The sequence below is a fragment of the Momordica charantia genome (genome assembly GCF_013281855.1).
Source record: "Momordica charantia cultivar OHB3-1 chromosome 6 unlocalized genomic scaffold, Mcharantia_2.0 BLBB01000006.1, whole genome shotgun sequence".
Classification (NCBI taxonomy): domain Eukaryota; kingdom Viridiplantae; phylum Streptophyta; class Magnoliopsida; order Cucurbitales; family Cucurbitaceae; genus Momordica; species Momordica charantia.
The window spans coordinates 12,015,778-12,038,101 of NW_028275164.1; the positions used below are offsets into that span (position 1 = coordinate 12,015,778).

General features: G+C 36.7%; 2 protein-coding genes across 3 annotated transcripts; one reads left to right on the forward strand and one right to left on the reverse strand.

Annotated features, from left to right (window-relative positions):
- Positions 1 to 1,903: 1,903 nt before the first annotated feature.
- Positions 1,904 to 4,996, forward strand: NPQ7 (antigen receptor-like protein (DUF565)). Its single transcript, XM_022294263.2, has 3 exons — positions 1,904 to 2,184; positions 3,576 to 3,820; positions 4,291 to 4,996. The coding sequence occupies exons 2-3, from the start codon at positions 3,636 to 3,638 to the stop codon at positions 4,739 to 4,741; spliced, it is 636 nt and encodes a 211-aa protein (XP_022149955.1). The 5' UTR covers positions 1,904 to 2,184; positions 3,576 to 3,635; the 3' UTR covers positions 4,742 to 4,996.
- Positions 4,997 to 9,432: 4,436 nt separating this feature from the next.
- FRA3 (Endonuclease/exonuclease/phosphatase family protein) lies at positions 9,433 to 20,270 on the reverse strand. 2 transcript variants are annotated; one of them, XM_022294261.2, is made up of 11 exons: positions 19,200 to 20,269; positions 18,863 to 19,112; positions 17,681 to 18,473; positions 15,860 to 15,984; positions 14,782 to 14,866; positions 13,754 to 13,919; positions 13,607 to 13,647; positions 12,985 to 13,252; positions 12,573 to 12,696; positions 10,812 to 11,175; positions 9,433 to 10,323 (listed from the first exon to the last, which is right to left on the reverse strand). In XM_022294261.2, exons 1-11 carry the CDS (start codon positions 20,044 to 20,046, stop codon positions 9,967 to 9,969), a joined length of 3,420 nt encoding a protein of 1,139 aa, XP_022149953.1. In that variant the 5' UTR covers positions 20,047 to 20,269; the 3' UTR covers positions 9,433 to 9,966. The 2 variants fall into 2 exon arrangements, with proteins under 2 accessions (XP_022149953.1, XP_022149954.1); XM_022294262.2 differs by lacking the exon at positions 14,782 to 14,866 and having other exon boundaries at positions 13,754 to 13,932; positions 19,200 to 20,270.
- Positions 20,271 to 22,324: the final 2,054 nt, after the last annotated feature.

Genomic DNA, 22,324 nt, shown 5'->3' on the forward strand with positions numbered 1-22,324 from the left:
ATACCATATTGAATCACGAGAGTAAATAAAACTTGCATGCTTTGATTTATGAATCATAGTCTATATATAGCTTACTTTACAAACGTATTTACAGAAATTAATTGCTACAATAACTAATAACTACTTCCTAACTGTCTAACCAAAGTAACTAATTATAAACTTAATATCTTCTTCCCCCTCTTCCCTCTCCTTCTCCGGCAACAGAATGTCCGGTTCACTTTGCTCTTACCAAATCTATTCAAAATATCTTCTACATTTTTCTCTACGATTCCTAGCAGATTCCATTTCAATGCGAGTTCTTAATTAAAAAATTGTCAGCAAACATTTTGGACTTAGGAGACCAAACAGATTGTTGATACTGTGCAATTTGGCAGCATGTTTCGAGGCTGGGGCGGCATTACTGGATTCCAGTGCAGTGGAATTTTTGGTGGGGATGAGTTGGACTCTGAGTCAACTGCGGAGAGTTGCGTGGCGGTTTTGTTTGGACTGAGTCACGGCGGTTTGAGGTTCACGAGGGCCTGGCCACCGGAGCAATGGAGGTTTTCACCGCCAACTCATCCGACTTTTGAACACAACACGTCTGAACCTTTTTTCTTTGGGATTTTTTTTCCTTCCTTCCAATTTTCTCATTTGGGTTGTGAATATTAATGAACGCGTTTTGATTTGATTTGATTTTTAACTCAAGCTTTATTCTTTCTGGGGTGTTTTCGAAGCAAAATAAAAGTCATCTAAAGAAGCAACCTCAAATTTTGTGCAGCAATCCCTCCGATCGAACATATTTTTTAATAAAAAAATTGTTGTTAAAACAATTTCTTAATCACGAAGTCACATCGAAATGGAATCCGCTTGCAATTGTAGAGAGATACAAAAGGGATTTTGAAACGATTTGGTAAGAGCGTGATGAAATTTGTCGAAAGTGAACTATATGTTACGAAGAAGGGGAGGGAAGAAATAGAAAAATGGTGGTTTTAAAATAATTATACAATTTCACGTGAGCATTCCATTGGTGTCAGGTGAGCATCCGTCGGTGGGGTCGGTTTTGGCCAAAATCCCTGCCGAACCGATCAGGTCGATTTCTGCTTGCAGAAAACCGACAAGCCGACTCAAATTTTTGTGGCCGACCGCACCCGGTCGGCCGGTTCTGTCGGTTTAATTAATTAAATAAATTTTTTTTTTGAAGAAGACGAAGATGAAGGTGTAGGCGATGCTGAGAAGATGAAGATGAAGGGAGAGTGGGCGGCGCGTCGCTGATAAGAGGAAAATGAAGGGGGTGGGCGGTGCAAGCAGAAGATTAAGGGGGCGGGGTGGGCGGCGCAAAGAAGAAGAAGATGAAGGCGGCGGGCTGGGCGGCGTGAAGAAGATGAAGATGAAGGCGGCGGGCTGGGCGACGCAAAGAAGAAGATGAAAGGGGTGGGTGGCGCGAAGAAGAAGAAGATGAAGGGGCGTGGGCTGGGTGGCGCAATGATGAAGCAGATGAAGGGGGTGGACTGGCGGCGCAAAGAAGAAGCAGAGGGAGGGGTAGGCCCAAGGGTTCCTAAAATTATATAATATAATATTTAAAAATGAGAAGTATTAAAAAATTAAAAAAAATTATCCTACACTTATAACATTCGGTTAGTCGGTTATTGGGAATCTGTAGCTTCCGACCGACCGACCAGTCGGTTCTGAAATGAAAACAGACTAACCGACGTTGGTTTAATCGATTTCGATCAATTGACTCGATTTTTCGACCATACTTACTCACTCCTAATTGGTGTAAAGAACGAAAGTTTCACCCGAGAACTTTTAGGACTATTTTTCAAAATTCAAAACCAAACTGTCAGAAACATAGTGCCAAATAAATTCTTATTTCCAAACTAAAAAACATAAAATAAACGTAATTTAGCCCAAAATGCAGTAATTTGATTATTTGAGCAACCATTTTTAGTTCAAATTTATCGATTTCCCGGAAAGAAGCCCTAAATCACTGAAAAAGAACCCACGCACGACTTCTGCGTTCTGCCCTCTACCCACGAAAAAGAAAGAGGCCCACGCTGCTTCCTTCGCCGATTGCGTTCGCCACCGCCACCACCACCTCCGGCCGCCACCGCCGCCAGTTTTGCCGTTGACGCCTTGCGGCCAGGACACTGTTCATCTTCGCCGTCTATCACCTTTTCCGCCGATGAAACTAAATTAGAACTTGAAGTATGTTCCACTAAATTAGCATCAGATTTTCTGACTTCCTAACATTACCATTCATCTAAATTATTATAATGACATCTTCAACTTTCTTCGTATTGGAAAATTTGTTTTGTAACTTTTGTTGAATGGATAATGTGTCTTGTAATTGAATGGCGTATCTGTGTCCTGTCGCATCTGCTTCTTAGGTTCAAAGTCTTGTATTTGTTTTTCTTGGTAGTTTTCCGTTCCTTTGTTAGCTGTTGATACTCATGATGAAAAATTCTGTTTCATTTAAAAATAAGTTATTACGACAAGAAAGCTGTCCCCTCATTTCAAGCTCTTTTTCATGTGCGCCAATGTCGCATTCTGTAAGAAAATCTAGAAGTCTTTGGTTTACCATTAGATAATCTTATTTTCTCCTCCTTCATTTCTGTTTTTAAGAAGACGTATCTTATGTCTGTAGATAATGCAGAGAAGATCAGTTTGTAATCAATTAGTTACTATTTAGGCATATTAGCATATTAATTATTTAAGATTTTTGCTTAATGGAAACTTATTTTGGGTTTTCCTACATTTCTGATTTGGCCTTTGATCCTATCTCTATTAGATCAAATTAGTTTTAGATTTCTATTTTGGGTTTTCCTACATTGCTAGTTTGGCCTTAGCCCCTATCTCTGTTAGATCAGTTTTGTATTTCTATATGGTTCTAGTAAGGAAAGCTAGCTCGATTTTCCATTCAATGGATTATAAGGACATTAAAATGGATATATGTTTAGTACAACATGTAATGGTGGGGATTCGAACTGACAATGTTTTGGTCGGGGATATATGCCCACCAATTAAGCTAGGTTCAGATCGACCGACAGTAAAAGGGATATGATGATCAAAACATATAGAAGAGGTATTTATTCTTACAGTAATTACCATTCTTCCCCTTATAGAATTTTGTGCGGGTGGAGCCAGGTACTGTGAATCCCACATTACAGTGTGGCCTAGATTGCATTCTGAATCCATGGCAATCAAATGCTGTGGAATAGTTACCCTTTCTGTGGCTTGATGCTGATTTATAGGTGCCAAATGATGCCTGATGGCTTTCAGTGCTTCTTGTAGATTTTTTGTGGGTAATTTTTTTGGTCTTGAAACTTCATTTGATTTTTTCTTGTCATTTATGTCTTGCCTGACTTTTGCAAAGGCATGTTCTATTTACTGCCAAATTACTTGCTTGATTGACCAACTAGACCGCAATTGTTTGATATTTCTCCTACATTTTGGTTACTTGAGTTTTTCTATCTGTGTGCAACGTGGTTTTCAAATATTGATAATCCCACTCATTGAGATAAATTGTAAAAATTGAATTTCAGATTTGTGGCTGAATGTGTATACTGAATAGTTTCGATCTTGCCTTTAATTTGCAGTATTGAAGCAGTCTCTTTTGATTGGAAGATTGTGTAGTAAATGGCAATATCAGTATCCAGATGACCACCTGCCATATGGGAGCCATGATTCTGCAGTCCAGATTATTGAAAATAGAGAGTTATAGCTCCAGAGGATCATGTCTTACCAATATATCTTGCTTAGTTTATTACTGGGGCTACGCGGCTGTCTTTAATGCACAAAATTCAACCCGTTGCTTGAAGTCTGCACCCTTTCCTCGAAGAAGGTAGATTTGATGTGTTCCTATTTTTTACTTTTATTTATTTATTTCCTTTTTTGACTATAAAAATAGTAGCCGTTTCAAAAGGAGAAAGTTACCAGAGGGATCTCCATCCAGTTAAAATCATATAAACAGAATAATTACAAAATTATTTCTGACTTGAGAATCCAAAGAGACAAAAAGAACCCTTATCATCCCACAGATGATCAAGAGATTTCTCCTCGTCTTTGAACATTCTCCTATTTCTTTCAAGCCAAATTATCCACGAAAAAGCTGTACAAGTGTTAAACCATAAAATCCTGATCTGAAGCTGGAAGCGCTTGCTATGGAACATTCGGAAAACTAAAGCATATATTTCCTTGGGCAACCAAATGAGTGCTTAAATTCATGTTGAGCACAACAGTTTTTCTCTATCTACATTCCACATCCACATTAATGCTGTTATGAACATTTCATTTCTGATGTTACTTTTACAGTTTCCAGACGAGTAGACATCTCCGGAAGCGGAAGCTAGCCTTTGCATTAGATACAAGTGGGTTACCTAGAAATGGTGGGGAAGACAACCCTGATGGCGATGAATCGAATCTCGGTCGTACTCGATTAGGCAGGCTAGTTAGCTCAGCCGCCCGACAGTTGCTGGAAAAGCTAAACTCAGCACGAAAGAACTTCCCTATGAAGATATTTTTGCTTCTTTTGGGTTTCTACACAGCAAATGCACTTGCTACAATTCTTGGGCAGACGGGTGACTGGGATGTTTTGGTTGCTGGTGTAGTGGTTGCTGCCATTGAAGGGATTGGTGTGCTCATGTACAGGAAGCCTCCACCTTTATTAACCAGGAGGTTGAAATCTTTTATTGTGATGATCAACTACTGGAAAGCTGGCGTGTGCTTAGGCCTCTTTGTTGATGCGTTCAAATTAGGGAGTTGAAAGATGCCGCATCCGAAACTACTCTCTCGCTCTTCTCTCAGTTCATGACTGCCTTCATGACTTGAGGAATAGGAAAAAAAGGTAATTCTTTTCACCTTGGAGGAGAATCACTTCTGTATAAGGCAGGAAATTTGATTCCATTTGTGTAATTTGTGTAACTATATTACTCTTATATATACATAATCTTGGATGATTCTGTACCATAATCCTCTGAAATTGCTGTATTTTGAATAAGAAATTTTAGTAACTGATGCATTTGGAGCGCAGAAGAAAGAAACAATGTGGGCGGTTTTTGTGGAGGAAGGGTTCAGTGAATGGAGGAAGCTGCCTTTTAAGTGTGAAACAAAAAACTCCTCATAGTGATAATCCAATGAAGAGAAAAAAAAAACATGATGATGTCCATAGCCTTTTCTTTCTTCACCTCACCCAACAATTTTATAGGGAATACTTGAATTGTGGTTTACTATTATTCATTCATCACACCATCTCTTAGCTCTCCCTCACCTCTTCATCCAATGTCCACTCCCCTTCTCCTCTCTCCCCATGCAATGAGAGAAGATCAGAAGTGTGCATTTTAGAAGTCCAAATTTTGATGATTAGAAGAAGAATGTATTCCAGATTTGCAATGAGTGGTTGGTAAATGAGTTTTTTCTTATTAAACCAAATAGAGTCCATCACATTCCATTTTGTGTTTAAGAATGCTGTTGATGGGGAGAATTATTGGAGGCCAGTTTTACATCTCTCAATTTATGAGAGAGAAATCATTAAAAGTATTTCGAATCTATATTTAGTGGTTATTAGGGACATGTGCATCCAACGGATATTATGAGACTCCCCATTGGGGGAGAAAGGGAGAAAGAGGTGATGTTGCAAATTCCTAATTTAACAGTTATTATTGAATGCTACAAATTACAATTGCTTAGCTTATACAGGGAAAAGTAAACGAGGAAAGAAAGTAGAACAGGAAGAAGAAAAGTGATCTTAGACAGAATTTGAGAGTTGTCCAGACGTTCCTCTGCAATGGTCTCTAACTTTGGAGAAATGGAAGGCTTTTGATGGGCGATCAAGGGGGATGGTGCTGCTTCGACCCAGGTCTGCCTGTTCTTAACCTTCATTTTTTCACTATTTGCACAAAACCCTTTTATTCCAAAAGAGAGAGATTTGGGTTTCGGATGAGATGTGAATAGTAATACAACTTGTGAGAGAGACACATGCATGGGTTGGAGAGAGGAGAATGATTCTCTTTATATACATTATAACAAAGGGAGGTTTAAGGTCAAGAATAGGAGGCTGTGGTTGTCATGGGGGAGAATATTGGTGGTGGACATGAGGCCAGGTGAGAATCTTTGCAATAGGATGGTTACGGGTTGGGTTGGTTGGATTAGAGGGATTTTTTTTGCCAATTCGAAACTTTTGCTATTTGAGAGACTCGAATGAGTGCACAACCAACCCATATATTTTCGGGACCGAGTTGATAGAGTAGGAATTTTCTTAAATATTTATAAACAAACTGCTTCGTTGCATCTACTTCCATGAAAACAAACAATGGCTATGGAGGGAGGCGTTGTCAGAACAATGGAAACCTAGGTCAATTAAAAAATATATATAGGTCGGTTCCAAAGTTTCTCAACCTATGAACCGAATCAAAATTTTTTATTCTACAATAAGCCAATCCAAAAAAATTTTTGAACCCAATCCATTGTTTTTTTTTTTGAACGTTGCTTAATTTTTTTATGGTACTTGTCTCCGATTTAAAATCCTTACCTTTATATATTAAAAAAAACCATTTAATTAGTTTTTGTCTGGATTTATGAGAAAATGTTTGGGAAAACTGCATAATTATCCATCATAATTGGCCTGTCTTATATTGTCATAATAACAGTCCATTTCCATGATGCATTTGATTCAATTTTTTTTTTTTTTTTTTTTGAAATTTCTTTCGTTTCAGTCTGGGTTTACTTGTAAAGAAATGAGAATGATAAAAATTGAAATGAAAATAAATGAAGATAAAAATGATATTCTTTCGATATTATTGACAAAATATTGTCTAAAATTTTTGAGTTGAATCACGTTGTTTACCTACATTACAAATAAGAATGTAATATTATAATCATCATAACATAAAACATGCATTAACTAAAAATACGCCAGTAATTTTTTTTAAAATTTAGAAGAATAATTACTTGCAGTAAATTTTTGTTCGTTCTACTACTAATTTGTTCAACAATGATGGATTTTATCTAAAGAATTTCTTTTTAAAAATATCAACAAACGATAATAATCAAATATTAGATAGACATAATAAAAGAGAAGTTTTATGAAGGCTTTTTATTGAACGAGAATTTTTCATTTTTATTTATTATTTATTATTATTTTGGATAAAATATACTTTTGATCCTTAAATTTAAGGATATGTTTCTATCTGGACCCTAAATTTCAAAAAACTGACAATTTGGTCTCAACCTTTAAGAAATAGTTCTAGTATTCGAGTAAAGTTGACTCTTAGTTGACTAATGGAAAAGTGACATGGCATTGTTAAATTGTCAATTTTTAAATGATGTGTCAATATATATTATTTTAAAGTTATGTAACTTAAAATTAATATATATTAACACATCATTTAAAAATTGCCAACTTAGCAATGTCATGTCACCTTTACGGTCAATTTTACTCAAGGACCATTTAGAATTATTTTCTAAAGGTTGAGACCAAACTGTCAAGTTTTAAAATTTAAGGACTAAATAGAAACTCATACTCAAACTCAAGAACCAAAAATATATTTCCCTATTATTTTTATTTCGGAATGATTCCCAATTTTGAACTTCTACATTTTGATGTCATCATTCTTAACTTGATAAACAGCTTTAAAAGAGAATTATATTACTTTTTCATTAATATTCCCTCTGAATTGTTTATGGCCTTAAATGAGAATAGATTCTACAATTTACACCTTAATTTTAAGTTTAAAGATATAATATCCATGCAAGATGATACCTCTCCAATAAAGCAGATTCTTTCTTATTTTTGGGTTTTATACCATTTTAATTTTCTAAACTTTCAAAATATTGATTTTAGGTACCAACATGAGTTTAGCTCAGTAGTAATTGACACCTATCTCTGACTCTAGGGTTATGAGTTTAAATCCTTCCACTCTCACTTATTGTACTAAAAAAAACTATCGAATTTAGATTGTGAACTTTAAAATAACTATTTTGGTGGTTGTAAAATTTTCTTACGAATGTACATTCTTTTAAGCAATTTTGTTTCTTTTGAGTGTGAAATAATGAATTAGATGCTAACAATAGTTACCCCTTTCCAAATTTTTCGGAAGAAATAATTCGTGCTTTTATTTTGTTTGATAGGGGTTTCCTAATTACTAATAAGGAATATCATTAAAAAAAATTTCTCCGCATGATTCTTTCTACAATTTAATCTTATGTTACCAAAGAAAAATCCATTCTTCGAATTTTTGACTTTGATTCCTATAAACTAAATAACTACTCGTTCGTCACAAATAAAATAATTTATTTCTGAAGTTTTAAGTAAGGCTTACTAAAATATCATCCCACTCTAAACTTTGGGGGTAGAGAGACATGCTGTCCTATCAAGCCTCTTAACTTCTCAAGGAGCAAAATAATCTAGCCGTGTTGAAAACTTCAGACAATTTAAATAATCGAAAAGAGCAAGTTCAATTTATAATTTTGTATCAGTATCTATCCAACATATGTATGATTTTACATAATTACTGCACAAACCTAAGCATACATCGACTTTGCTTCATAGGGTAATACCCAAAATAACGGATGCCAAGATGCTTTGGGAGGAAGGGCACTGCAACGGTGGAGATGGATTTGAATAGAAACTCTCTAAAATGTGGAGACAAATTAAAACTTTCACCTTTAATTTTGTGTACTACATCAGGTGAACAAAATAAATTAAAAAGATTAAATGCAAATTTGATTTCGTACGTTTTCATGGTTTTCTATTGAGAAAGTTGGCTATTAAGTCTATGTAGTATTTATGCTTATGTGCCAGAGATGTGATGTTTGAAATGTCCTACATGAACTAATTTTAGGCCAGGCGGACAAGTGGGCAAAATATATGAAATGGGGAAATTCTAGGGCTTAGGTCAAACAATGGGTAATATGCATGAAAAACACAATTCTCCAACACCTAAACCTGTTATATTAACTTACCCATTTACTGTTATATTAACTTGCTCATTTAAAGTACATGTGGGGGTGAGAGACCGAACTCACAACCTCTAGTTGCAATATCATATTGAATAATCTCTAATTAATAAAGTCACATTTCAAGTAAGCATTCTAATAGGGAACTTATGACAAATTAAAATTTCGAGGACGTAACTAAAACTTTTTAAAGTACCATGACTAAAATAGACTCTACTTTAATAATTCTAGACCCAAGCATCCTTGTAACGAGAAAAGGAAAGGGGACAGTAACAAGAAAAGGAAAGGGGACAGAAACGAGAGGAGAGAATATTTTCATATGGCAAGGAACTCATAAGAGGTAATATCTAGATTTCAAAGACAGAAATAAAGTAACTAGAAACGCCAATCCGAGCATAGCTCAAATGGCTAAAGGCACCTTATGGCATCCCAAAGTTCAATCTGCCAACCAACAATTGTTGAACTCATTAGGGAAAAAAAAGGAAATGACACTCTAGAAAATACATAGGGCAAAGCATTCAGAAACTATCGTATAAAAAATATGGATAGATTCATCTTACAAATCCAGAACTATGAAGCTACAGACGCCTATTTTTAGTTCACTAAAAAATGTTTGTTCAAGGAACCTAAACTTAGCAGCATCAAAACCAAGTCCACAAACATAATTGTTTCACTATAATTGGGATATAACACTCAAAGGAACAAATGAAACTGCCTCACCTACTCTGCACTGTTTCTGTATACAATTTTCATCTACAGATTTGTGAATCGTCCCCATAAGCAGACCAAACCACCTGGAGATGGACCTGTCTTGACATTATGTTGAAACTTCAAAAAAATGGACACAGGTATTGAATGGACACTATTGATACAAATCAAAGTAGTAAAGAGTGTGGATACAAAAAGGTAAGAGACACCTCCTCGGGTATATACACGTCAAGATGCTGGTGGAATTGAAATCTGTTGAAAGACCAAGAGCATGATTTTCCAAACAATTCTGGACATGAGCATTGCCATGTTAAATCTTGGCTGCAATTAAGGGGTATGCATATTTCGGAGATGGTCAACCACATCGCTGGACATGCTGAGACGCTGAATATTGGATCGATGAAGAACGCTTCCTTGGATTTGGGTAGAGTCGTTTGTTTTGGTGTCTACGCCTTCGGTCTTTGGTGAAACACAATGGCGCACACGAATACGGTGATTCTTTGACTTACTTGAAAATGTTCCATACACCTTAACAAGCAACACAACCTCTTTATCTCTAGTGACTTCGCACCATGAATTTTGTGGGTGACCATCAATGAATCCTTCTGACATGTGGAATTCCTCTAGACGAACCGAGACCTCAACAATTTGATTAGGTTTGATAATCCCAGTTGCAGGAGATACCTGATACAATAAGCAAAAAATAACCCAGGTTTTGTTATGAACTGTCAACACCATGTCTAATAAATAAGTTCCAACTACAAGTTTAGTCCCTAGACTTTCGGGGTCATGTCTAAGTCTAATAGGTCCCTAAACTTTTAAAAGTGTAATAAATCCTTAAAGTTTCAATTTTGTATCATAAGTCATTGACCTATAAAACATTGTTTTAAATTCAAAGATACATTAAACACAAAATTTTAATAGGTCCATGGTGAATAGGTTTTAGGAGCCAATTAGAAGCAAAATTGAAATTTTAGGAAACTATTAGTCACTTTTTAAAGTTCAGTAACTTATTAGACCCTCTTTAAAGTTTAATTTTCTATTAGACACAACTTGAAAATTTAGAGACTAAATGTGTAATGTAACTAATAAATAATAACCATGTTCAGCTCAGAAAATGCAAACTCAGACAGATCTAATTAAAAGTAGATGAATGATGTAAATAAAGTTACCTCAAGCCATCGTGGAAAGCCAAAAGGACCTCTTAGATTATACCGACCGGATGCTTTCCCATTCTCCCTAATTGTAGACTGACCTTCACAAACTATTTTAAAAATAGCATCGTTTTTCTCACATTTATTTGTAATACGCAGAAGAGATATATCCTGATTATGAAGAATTATGTTATTCGTACTGACAATAACTTCAGGAATCTTGCATAACACTTCAAGCATATGTTTAATTTTCCCGTTTGAACCAAGAATTTCTCCAAGCTCCTGCCTTCTTATAGACTCATCAACTCGAGCAATATTGACATCAAATATGCAACGAACAGGCTTATGATCACTATCTACCACATCCATACAAGCCTCATACCTGTACAGGAAGGAATATCAATTCTCAAAACAGAAAAGAAACACTATGAAATTTGACATTAGTGTTATCAGTAACCCGAACGGGCTCAAATAAAATTCCACATCCAAATCTTCATACTCCCCTAAACCAAATTCGTAAAGAAAAATACATTATTTATAGTGTTCAAATTAAAGGAGCATGATAGGAGTAGAGCCTGGTAAGAAATACACTAAATCTTCCTCATTTTCTGCAAGTTCATAAAATGTACAACCTAGAGAAATATTATTTACAGAATACCTGATAAAGAATAAGGAAATAAACACACTTTTTTTTTTAATATCCGTGAGTGTCCATGCCAGCTTACGTGCATCTCGACTAATCTCACGGGACCCTACTACATTTGCTTGCAAGGAAACACATAGGAAATTAATTCCTACGTAGGTTGGCATCCTGGGGTTTGAACCTATTCTCTCTAAATCCAGACCCCCTTGGATTAATGAGTCACTCATGATGGTTAAAAAAAGGAAGAGACATGGAAAAGGCAAGGAGATAATTATCCCCAGACAATCTTGCAGACAAATAAGGTCGAGTAGAAGAGCACATGTTCATACTGCCATCAACTGAGTTGTTAAATGTCAAGGCCCAATATGAATTCGAGATCGTAAAGCTCAATTCTAGTTCTAGGAAGAGCTTTAAAAGTATATCAACAATTTGGTGCACACTTGAATTGCAGATTAAAGAGACAATTCTCTCTATATTTGCTTTGATGTAATGACAGTTTACCTCCAAATGTTTAATCTTCGAAAATCAATACTTATTGCAGCTTTATTGTCTGAATGATAATCTTAACTCAACTGATCGTCAATTTGATTAAAAGCAATATCTTCCAGCTTTGAAATTAAGCCACACCATTTCTTGCACCTCCATAGAGCATACTTCTTCTAGAAAGAAGATTCTAATCTTGATTAGCCTATCACAACATTCTCACATGTCCTCGCTCCTAATTAATCCCTCTCGAAGTCCCTTTTAATCTAACAATCTCCTTTCTCAACCCATCACTAAGAAATCCTTCGTCATCCAATCTATCCAAACACCTGATTCTCTCCAACACCTCCTATTTCTTACTCTCTATTAGTGTTGGGACCTTTCGAGATAAAATCTCGTATCAACTTGTCTAAATTTTTTTTTCCTTGAAAACCAACTTGTCTAATTTTCACAAGTGGAATAGGGAATCTGAATAATCTCTAAATAAGTCCTTTGAAAAATAAAGGGAAAAAAGGGAAAAGAAAAAAATAAAAAATAAAAGAAAAGAGGGGGGACCACCAATCCCTACCAAGAAATATCAACATGGTATTGATTTCCATTGGGGGTGGGGTAACTTCTATATATAGAAAGATAGTTAAAATGGGACAACATACTGTGATATTGAAGTGACTACAGGACAATCTAGGCAGCATCCAGATGCCAAAGATGACCGACTATCACGATATAGTATCCTGTCACACCAGGCAGGAACACGCTTCTTTTCCCCGGAATCATACCCTATTAAAAGGATAAATAAATTTGATATCAGAACCATCAGAAAAACTCAAATAACCTGTATTGTAAGACAGAAGCAGAAAACCTTCTATGATCATGTTTGCCTTCTCATTTTCTATTAATTGTTAAGAAAGTTTCAAGATGGTATACTACTTCAAAGGACCAAAAACAAGGACATAAAAAGGAAGGGATTGCAAATGGCATATATTTTTACCCAAAGTAGCAGCAGTTAATACTCAAGCAGCTTGCACCAATAAGACTAGACACCACTAAACAACATTGAAAAGCTACCTGCTAATCCTGGTTGTTGCCTCTCAAATTTATACGTGGGAGGAAATGTAATAACTGCTTCACGCATTCCTTGGAAGACATTTCCAGATTCCATCTCTGTTCGCAGTTGATCTCTTTCTTTGAGCCAATCAAAGCATCTTTGAGAAATAAAATCCCTAGCTTCATCATATGATACACCATTGAGCCGGTAATTAAAGTCACCAAGAAAAATGATCAGATCCGCCTCGGACAATTCAGGTGCCACTTCTACAGAGGACCCCACAAAAGCCTGTGAAAGACACAATTTTATCATTCGCACCCGAAATAAAATAAGGAACAAGAAATTTCGCGTTACTTAGAAAGATTAGAATAACAGTGGGAAGTAATTCATTGATTTATATTTTATTCTAATTGGGATGCTTTTAGCTCTCCTTTGTAATTTCTAGTTATCTTGATTCGGTTCTATGTAACTTGTATTTACCCTTTTATATCTTTCTCACCCCTTTGGAGTTTGTATCTTTGAACATTTTATGTTTCTTGACATTTATCAATGAAAAGTTCATTTCTTGTTAAAAAAAAAAAAACCAGTCGGAAGTAATTCAAAAGACAGAATGGACCATGGAACAATCAAATTTACACATACATTTGAACTTCGAACTGTCTGAGCAGTGGATGAAGCACAAGCTGCACAAGAAAGGAGCAATGGCAAAGCCAGATCTATAAACAACCTAAGACAAATGCGTCAAGAAAAGGCAAGTGCAAAAAAAAAAGAAGAGCCACTAAACTGTACCGGCTGAAGAACCAAAAGGATTGGATGACCGCTGAAAAGACATAGTTCGGTATACATGATCAAAATCCGCATTTCGACGGTTGACTGCTTCTAAATGTGCAGCAAAATGACAGTTAACAAAGCATAACACCCGATCGAACACTCTAATCCTTAAACCAACTGCCCCCTGGTCAGACAACCTTTAATCATGTCAAAGATTTACAATTATGAGATAGTATAGACCAAAAAACATATGGTAAAAAGAAGGAAATTTCTATATATAATTCAAAATCTCTATGAATAACCCATACATGCTGTAACATAAATCCACACAAGAATCTATGTAGTCCTGTCGGAGATATTGAGCTAAATCTGTGACATAATTGCAGAAAATATATCCTCTTTTGTTTTGCTAAAAGAAATATCATCTCAATTTATAAACAGTGTAAGTGTTAATATAACTTCATTTCTTTCTTGGAATATTTAGAAGCAAATTACAAGGGGGTTCATTGGATATTCCCATGACTGACAAGGTTAAAGGGAGAATAAAAAAATAATGAGAAAATGCAAAAAAAAAGAGGGATATGATATAGTAATGCCCTTGCAGAAAAAAAAAAGAAAAAGAAAAAGGAAAAAAATTAATCAATCACAAAATTACGAATAAATGATATCAACATATCAACATTTTCACCAATGCATGCTATCCTTAAATCAGTATTTCCCATTGCTCAGTCAGCAGCTTGTTAGTCCACATTTTATTTCTACTTATTTAAGGAAACAAATATTGATGCTACTGTCGGATATCAAGTTCCCTCTGTTAGCTCATTATAAATTTATTGTTCGGTAATCTATGTACCTAGACTAGACTAATATCGGTATATTCTTTGGTGAAAAAAAAAACGAAAGAGAATTTTACAAACTTCCCACGTACCAACTTCTCAAAATGTTTTTGTCGGTCAATGACCATTTCTGGAAATACAATGTACAAAATGTGGCCAAAAGCAAGGCTGGAAACAGTAGTTTTATTAGAACAAATAAACAAGCTATACCTTATTACCAATTGCACGTCCAAAGCCACAAGGAACTGCTGCAGCCTCAACATCCCCCACATGAGCTCTAATGTTACTTCTAACCCTGAACAATTGAATTCGTATTATGCACCATCGGGAAGAGATATAAGAAAAAGGCTTCCTGTTATAGAACACCCCTTCGAAAATCTTTTTTCTATTCTATGTTACAGGTTTATCTCTCTTGAGCCAATATCGTATAAATTTTAAAAAAGAAAATAGCTCTGACTCGGAAGAAAGTTTAAAATTTCAAATATGATGGATTGAGTGCAAAAAAGTAACTTCGGTGGCTTTGTTTCCTACAATTTGCATTCTGAGTTTTTGGGCAGGAGATGACCAATCTCATTTGTTCTTTCAATGTTGCTACAGTAGCAAGCCTTTTAAATGTCTTCAATATTTCTTGGGTGTTTGATGGGAGATCAACGGAAAATAATCTCCAACTACCAAGTGGTGTGAGACTGAAAAAATGAAGCTAGGTACCTGTGAGTTGATGCAGTTTTAAGCTCTCTTATTTGGTTTCAAACCAAAGAATCAAATCGTTAGATTGGTGTGCAAAAAGGGATATTTCGAAGAATTCTCCCTTTCCCTGAATTATTTATCAAGCTCTTTTTCTATGTATTCTCATAATGCATTCAACTCAAGTTGGAGGGCTTTTTTGTTACCATTTGGTAATTTATCTTCGTATTTGTCATCTGTCGTTACTGTAAGAGAAAGCTCCATGCTTCTATTGGGAGTTTTCATTTTCTCTATTTGTTCATATGGAAGCTCTTCAATATCAATTTAAAGTTTTGTTTTCCTTTTAAAAAGATGGCAGAATCTCAAAATGCTAAGGAAGATTGCCTCGAAGGGCAAGTCATAAGTATCTGAAAGGCCATTCACTCGCAAAGCAAAAAGGAGTAAGAGCATGTCATGACCACATCATCTCAATGAACATAATTTAAAATCTTAAACTCCAACGAGATCAAAAAAAATTATTTTCCTAAGTATAAGAAATAGCACCTATTAGAAAAGAAAACAGACAGACGTGATTAAATAAGTTTGGGGTCAATCGATTACAAACCATGTTGCTATGAGCAAGCCTGCCAACTGCCTAGAACCAACACGTTGAAAAGTTGATCCTTCACCCAACGTTTTCCCTATCATATCCAACCACCATTGGCCAAGCGAACTCCCCTCGAGCCCCACCTACAATTAGAAGGAAACACAAAATAAGTCTAAGGAGAAAAGAAATGCAGCTAAATGGCATGCCAATTTTTTTAACCAAATTGAAAGAGTAATGAGATCTTCAAATTTTCAAATCAAAGACAAATCGGGACAAACCTTTCCACCATATTTCTAATATTTTATTATACGCACAGGAAGCACTTCCAAAACTCGGGTTTAAGCTTTTGCCTTCCCCTTAGGACCAAGCTCATAACCAGAATTTTCAAACAAAATGGATTGATTTAAAAATCGATCACGAGAAAATGCATGAATAACATTGGTTAATATATTTATTTTTGGCCATACCATCTTGATCTCTTGAATCAGCTCTTTCAAACCACAAAAAATATGTTCAATAAAATTCCACGTGCAATTATTGAATGATACATGATTCTACATCGACAAGCAAGAAGAAAAGAAAGAAATTCTCAAGGGAGAATGCAGCTGCTGATGATAGATCTAGGTTACAAAAAGGAAATATTATTTTCAGTCTCTTTTTGTCCTAATTCCACCCCTCACAAGTTTCTCCATCTTCTTTGGACTTGTGTACGATCGATTCCCTTTCATCTCGAGCATGACGCATCTACTCAACTTGCTGGCTTGATTTTCCTTTACTCCAAACTGTTGTTGCCCATGCTGCTATTCTTCAATCACTGAATCTCTACTCAATTCCTCAAATGGCTTCATATTTAGTGATGCCACGTCTTTCCTCACTTTTTTCAACATCTCATACATTTCCAACAGAATATCCTATATTCCAAATCCATTTGCAAGACAAACTGCTCTCATATCAATTTAATAGAGATTAAGATGGATCATTGTCGTTCTATTGCATATAAGAGAAGATTATGACCTAGCCGAGGTCTGATACCATTTCCTAACTTCACACAAATGATAACCTTATTTCTGCCTAAGGACAAACTATATATAGAAAAATATAATTACCCAACACGTAACTACCCAAAGGAAACATAAGAACACACATAACTACTCATAACAATCCATAATTAACCAACTCCCAACTAATGACAAATATGCCCTCCTAATATCCCTAATATTTTCCTACTAATGTTCCAAACTGCTTCTTTTTATAGACTTATGGAACATTTGCCTCTCGAGTTTTTAGAGGTGGAGGGAGCACTTTGGAGAATGTTTGGGTTGTCGCTAGGTTGTTTTTTTTTTTTTTAATATATAAGAAACACTTCATTAAAAGGGCAAGCAAAAAAAAAAAACAGCCTAAGGACAGGGGATGAGAAGGCCCCTTCCAACAAAACTAAAAGAGAATAGCTCTCCAATCACGCCAAAAAATCGAAAGCAAGAAAATTTTCTATTCCTGTGACACCACCAAGAAGCCAATACCTCCCTCTGGATTTCTCTAACTAGATTTTAATGTTTTCCCTTTGTCTTCCATTCTTGTTAATTGGAGTCTTTTTTGGTAGTGTTTTGTAGTTAGGCAGTTGTTTCTGGTTCCTGCTGTTTTGGGCTTTTCATTTTTTTCTCTATCTTTTTTTTCTTTTTATTATTCCTTTATTTTTTTTTTCATTTTCTCCATGAAAGCATGTTTTCTCATAATATTATAATAAAACATGCAGATAACTTCCTTGAGATTCATCCATTGATGCAAAGTAGAGATACAATGAGAAGAAAAATTTATACGTTTCATAATGAAGGAACTCACAGTCTCTTTAGCTGCTGACATTGCTAGGAAACCAGCTCCCATTTCAACTTCCTGCAACCCAACAACAACAATGCCAACATCTGAGACAACAGAACCCAGCCAGGAGATGAGAGAGTCATGAGATGCTTTTTCCTGTCCAACATTCCATGTACCACAGAATATTTTTAAATTTTCCGTTCTTGTATACAAGAATTCCTTTGCAGCCAACTCTGAGCATACTATGTTGTCAAGAGGTCCTGGAGAAGTAATATTCCATCCACGGATACCACCATGATTTGCCAGGGTAAACACGTAACCAGATCCAATACACATATCGATCACAGGACAGCTATGAGCCACCCATCCTCCAAGAAGTTTACCTTTGAGGTCCAATACCTGAACAGTACCACTAGCATAACCCACCCATATGCGTGATCCAAAAGTACAAAAACATTGGACAGCATGAGAATGATGATGGAAATCTTGAAACCGATTGCCGTTCTTATCCCACTGCACAAGTAACCCACTTGTACATCCAATCCAGATCATACCATCTACTGTAATCACTAATGCTTCAGTTCTCCGATTATCATCTCCAAAGGCCCCCTTCACAGCAACTCGACGAACAGCATCAGCCGCCCCCATTATAACATTACGTGACCGCTGAAAGAAACCAAAGGAACTTTGTGCCTTCTCTTTCTTCGAAAAAGAAACAGATTCCGATGCAAAATCTTGGACAGATATCATATCAATTCGGTTCTCCATTAGACCATCAGTATTGAACACTTTCAATAGTTCCCTTGTACGAGCATCCCTTGAAAAGTGGAAACAATATATAACTAAGACCCACATATTAAAATACAATGACACTAGGAAGCATCTCCTTAGCTACTCGGAAGAAATTTTCAACTATTCCACACAAATAATACTGGGTATTGTAGGAGATAATAACCCATAAACATGCAGGACTAACACTAGTATGATGTGCTCCGAGCATATGTAACACAAAGAAGGATGCACCATATGTATGTCAGTATGTGAACCAGTTTTTGCGTATAACCAAAGGAATTGAGATTATAAGTTCCTAACAATACTCATTCTAATTAGTAGATTCATCAGCTAAAGAAATTCAATAAGTGCAAAATGCAACTAAGAACAGAGTACAAGTAATCTGATGTAACAATCCTATATGCACTAACATACCAGAGTGCAAAAGAGAGGTCACTGGCACTCCAGACTCTGGCAGTAGAGTCGTCAGACAACAAGTACTTAATATCCCAAGTAAATGTGTTACTGAAGCCTACACTGACTTGAGTCCTAAGGTCAATATAAGATCTTTCCACCATCAAAGTAGCCATGTGACTTTCTCCCGCTGTCATGGAGAGAGCCTTCTCAACAGCTTCCCATGGCCACACCTTCAGAGCCCCTCCTTCCGAACCCGACCAAAGATCCCCTAGAAGAAAGAAAGAGAAACCAAAACAGTCAACGAGAAAGAAGCAAAACCCACCTTCCTTTGCCAATCACACGAGACCATATATACCATAAGATGTCATTACAAGCGAAAAGACAGGGCCACGATGAGCCTGCCAAGACAGCGCTTCCACAAAATGATCATCATTTGAGTTCAAACTCTGGATATCCAGCTCCGGGTCCATCCTCCAGCATCTAATGCGACCATCCTTGTGGCCGCTCCAAACTAACCGATTGCCCTCATCAGCAACCAAACAAAGAGTAGGGGATATCCAAATTGACTCACGAAATGGCGCCGTTTCTTCATCACCGCTCCGCACACCCGTGCCTTCAGCTGCTGCATACAAATCCTTGAAGTTCCAGAATCGGACACCGTATTCGCTACCAGCCCACAACTGGGACTCGCTGCTAGCAACAGTCCTCAAAAAGCACCCGATCTGCGTCTCTCTCAGAGGATGCGGCCTCACTTCAAGGCTAGGCGGCCGATGAGGGTGAACAGCAGCTCGGACTGGAAGTCGAAAAATCCCAGTTCCTCCACCCCGGCCAACGAATTCAGGAAGAGAAGAACGACCCGTATCATAATTCAAACTGTCAGCATCACCGTCGTGATTACTAAACGAAACAGATGGGGATGAAAGCTTGCTGTCCAGAAATTGCAGCATATAGTCAAGTCGTTTGGTAGTGGACTCGACAGAATTTGAGGAGACACCATCATTTTCATTATCGGACGAAGATGAACTGGAGTCAAAGAATTTCGGGGAGTAACCACGGGAAGTGTCGTCGAGATTCAAGTAATTAAACCCATGGTTGAGGTGATTAAGGTCTTGGTTATAAGAATTGTTGGAGGGAGATGAAGCGGCGCCACCGCCACTGTCGCCGTCGCCGTCGCCTAGGTCGACAAGGGGCGGCGGCTCCATCTGGATCCGGTGAGAAAAGTGAAAACAACACACAAAAAAGGAAACCCAGAATAGAAAATGGCAAAATCTAGTGACCCGCGAGCAGAATCAGCGAAATTCGGAAGAAGAAGAAGGAGAGAGAGACGATCCCTCTTTTTGAGGAGGCATTGGTGTGAAGCAAAAGCTTGTTGGTGATTGACTTTTGACTTCCATGGCTTACTGTTACTTTTTCTTTGACTTTCTTTGAAGTCCAATTACGTTACGTTCTTATTTATAACAGCATTTTGATCTTTCTTTTCACATCCATTCCAGAAGTTTTCTCGGGTTATGTTCCTCTTAGCTAGTGCCAAAAGGAGGAGGAAGAAGAAAAAAAAGCATTTGAAACTACTCCCCACCAATATTCCCCCTCGCAATTCTACAAAAATAATATCACTCAACTAACTAGATCAAGTATTAAGAGACTTAAAATGTTTCAATTTACCTAGAAAAAACTCAAAAGGTACGAGTCTTTTTTAAGCACCTAGAGTACATCGTACCTTATTGATGTGAGACAATTTCCACCACAACATGATGATGAGAGAACTATAATTTACTTCACCATAAAAGTAGACCACTTGGAAAGATAAGTTTTGCTCAAATTTATGGTGCAACTTTTACCTACTTGACTCACCTAGGAGTTGTTCAGCCATCAACATAACTTCTACCACACATCTTGCGTAATTGCCAAGTCGATATCCGTGCGTAAACCTATGGAACTGCTAAAATCACATCCTCTATCATGGTAAAGCGGGCATACCATGAGGATGTATTCTATCTCTCTTCAGAGGAAGAGATCATCATCTCCCTTAATGAGAGAAATATTGTTAGCATAAAACCTAGAGTTCTTTGACAAACTGACTCTGTTAGGACAATTCTTCTCTGTTAGGACAATTCTTCTTCATGTACCCAGACTATCTGCATCCCCAGTAACTTTTCTTTTGCACGTAACCTTTCTGCTTCTTCCAATTGCCAGCTACTAGTGTGAGTCTTCCTATGAAGTACATACTTCGCTATTCAACCTTCTTTCTTCTGAGAAAAGTTTACTAGTAACCTCAACAAAATTCAAAGTATCCTTCTCATATATTAAGATCAACTATATGTATTCATAAAAAGGTGGAAGTGACGAGATGAGTCTAAGAGCCTTATCTTCGTCATCTATCTTCACTTCAATCGATTGCAGCTAAAAAATGATGCTATTGATACCACTTAGGTAATATGAGATTCTTGTGCCTTTCTCCATTTCGTAGGTGAAACTGCTCTTTCAGGTACAACCGATTTGAGATGTCTTTTGCCTGATATAATGCTTCGAGCTTCTCCCGAAATTCTTTGGCTGTCGAAATTTCATGAACGTTTGCAAGGATATTCTTAGTCAAACATGTTCTTATCGTGTTTTCAACTCTCAAATCCATGTCTTCCCAATCTTCATAATTCATACTGGACTTCTTAGAAATTTTGTGGGAACCATCGCTAAACTCCACTAAGCCACCATGATCTCTAAGCTTTTCAGAAGCATCATCACTCGATCTCCCCTTCAACACCTTGTGTAACTCAAATTGTATCAGCACATCCTTGACTTGCACTGACTTGCACTTGCCACAGGCCGAAATTGATCATTATGTCAAATTTGTTCAAGTAAATATTCAAATAACGAAAAATATACACTATTCACAGAACCGTGCCTCGTTTCAAAAAATATCTACAACCAATAGTGATACCACTTGATGGGAAAAGACCCATATTTATACGATAGAAATAAATAGAAAATAAATGAGAAATTAAAAAAACACAATAATAAAGAAAACAAAAGAATTTACTTGGAAAAATCCAAACCGAAGAAAAAACTACGGCCCAAAAGAAATATCTACCATGTAAAAAATTATTATAATCACACAAATTTCTCTCCCTGACCCCAAAAAATCTCGCAAAGCAAATATCACTTAGCTAGTGTACTAGACTTTGATTGTTTCAATTGGGATGAATACACAAAGACATGAACCCCTTTTATAGCAATTGGAGCACATCCCTTTCTTGTTGCTTTCTGATGTGGGACAATTTGCTCTTTTAATATTTTGCCAAAACCGAACACGAACATCCTGTATGATATGCAACCAAAAGCGTGGGCACGAGTAGCAACCTGATAACTTAAGGTGGAAAGTCTACCTGGCACCAAGACGAGTAGCCCTACTCGTCCATCCATCTCGGGCAAAGACAAACCGGTGGGATCTCGGCTGACCTTTGGCAGAAGTATGGTCTCGTTGTG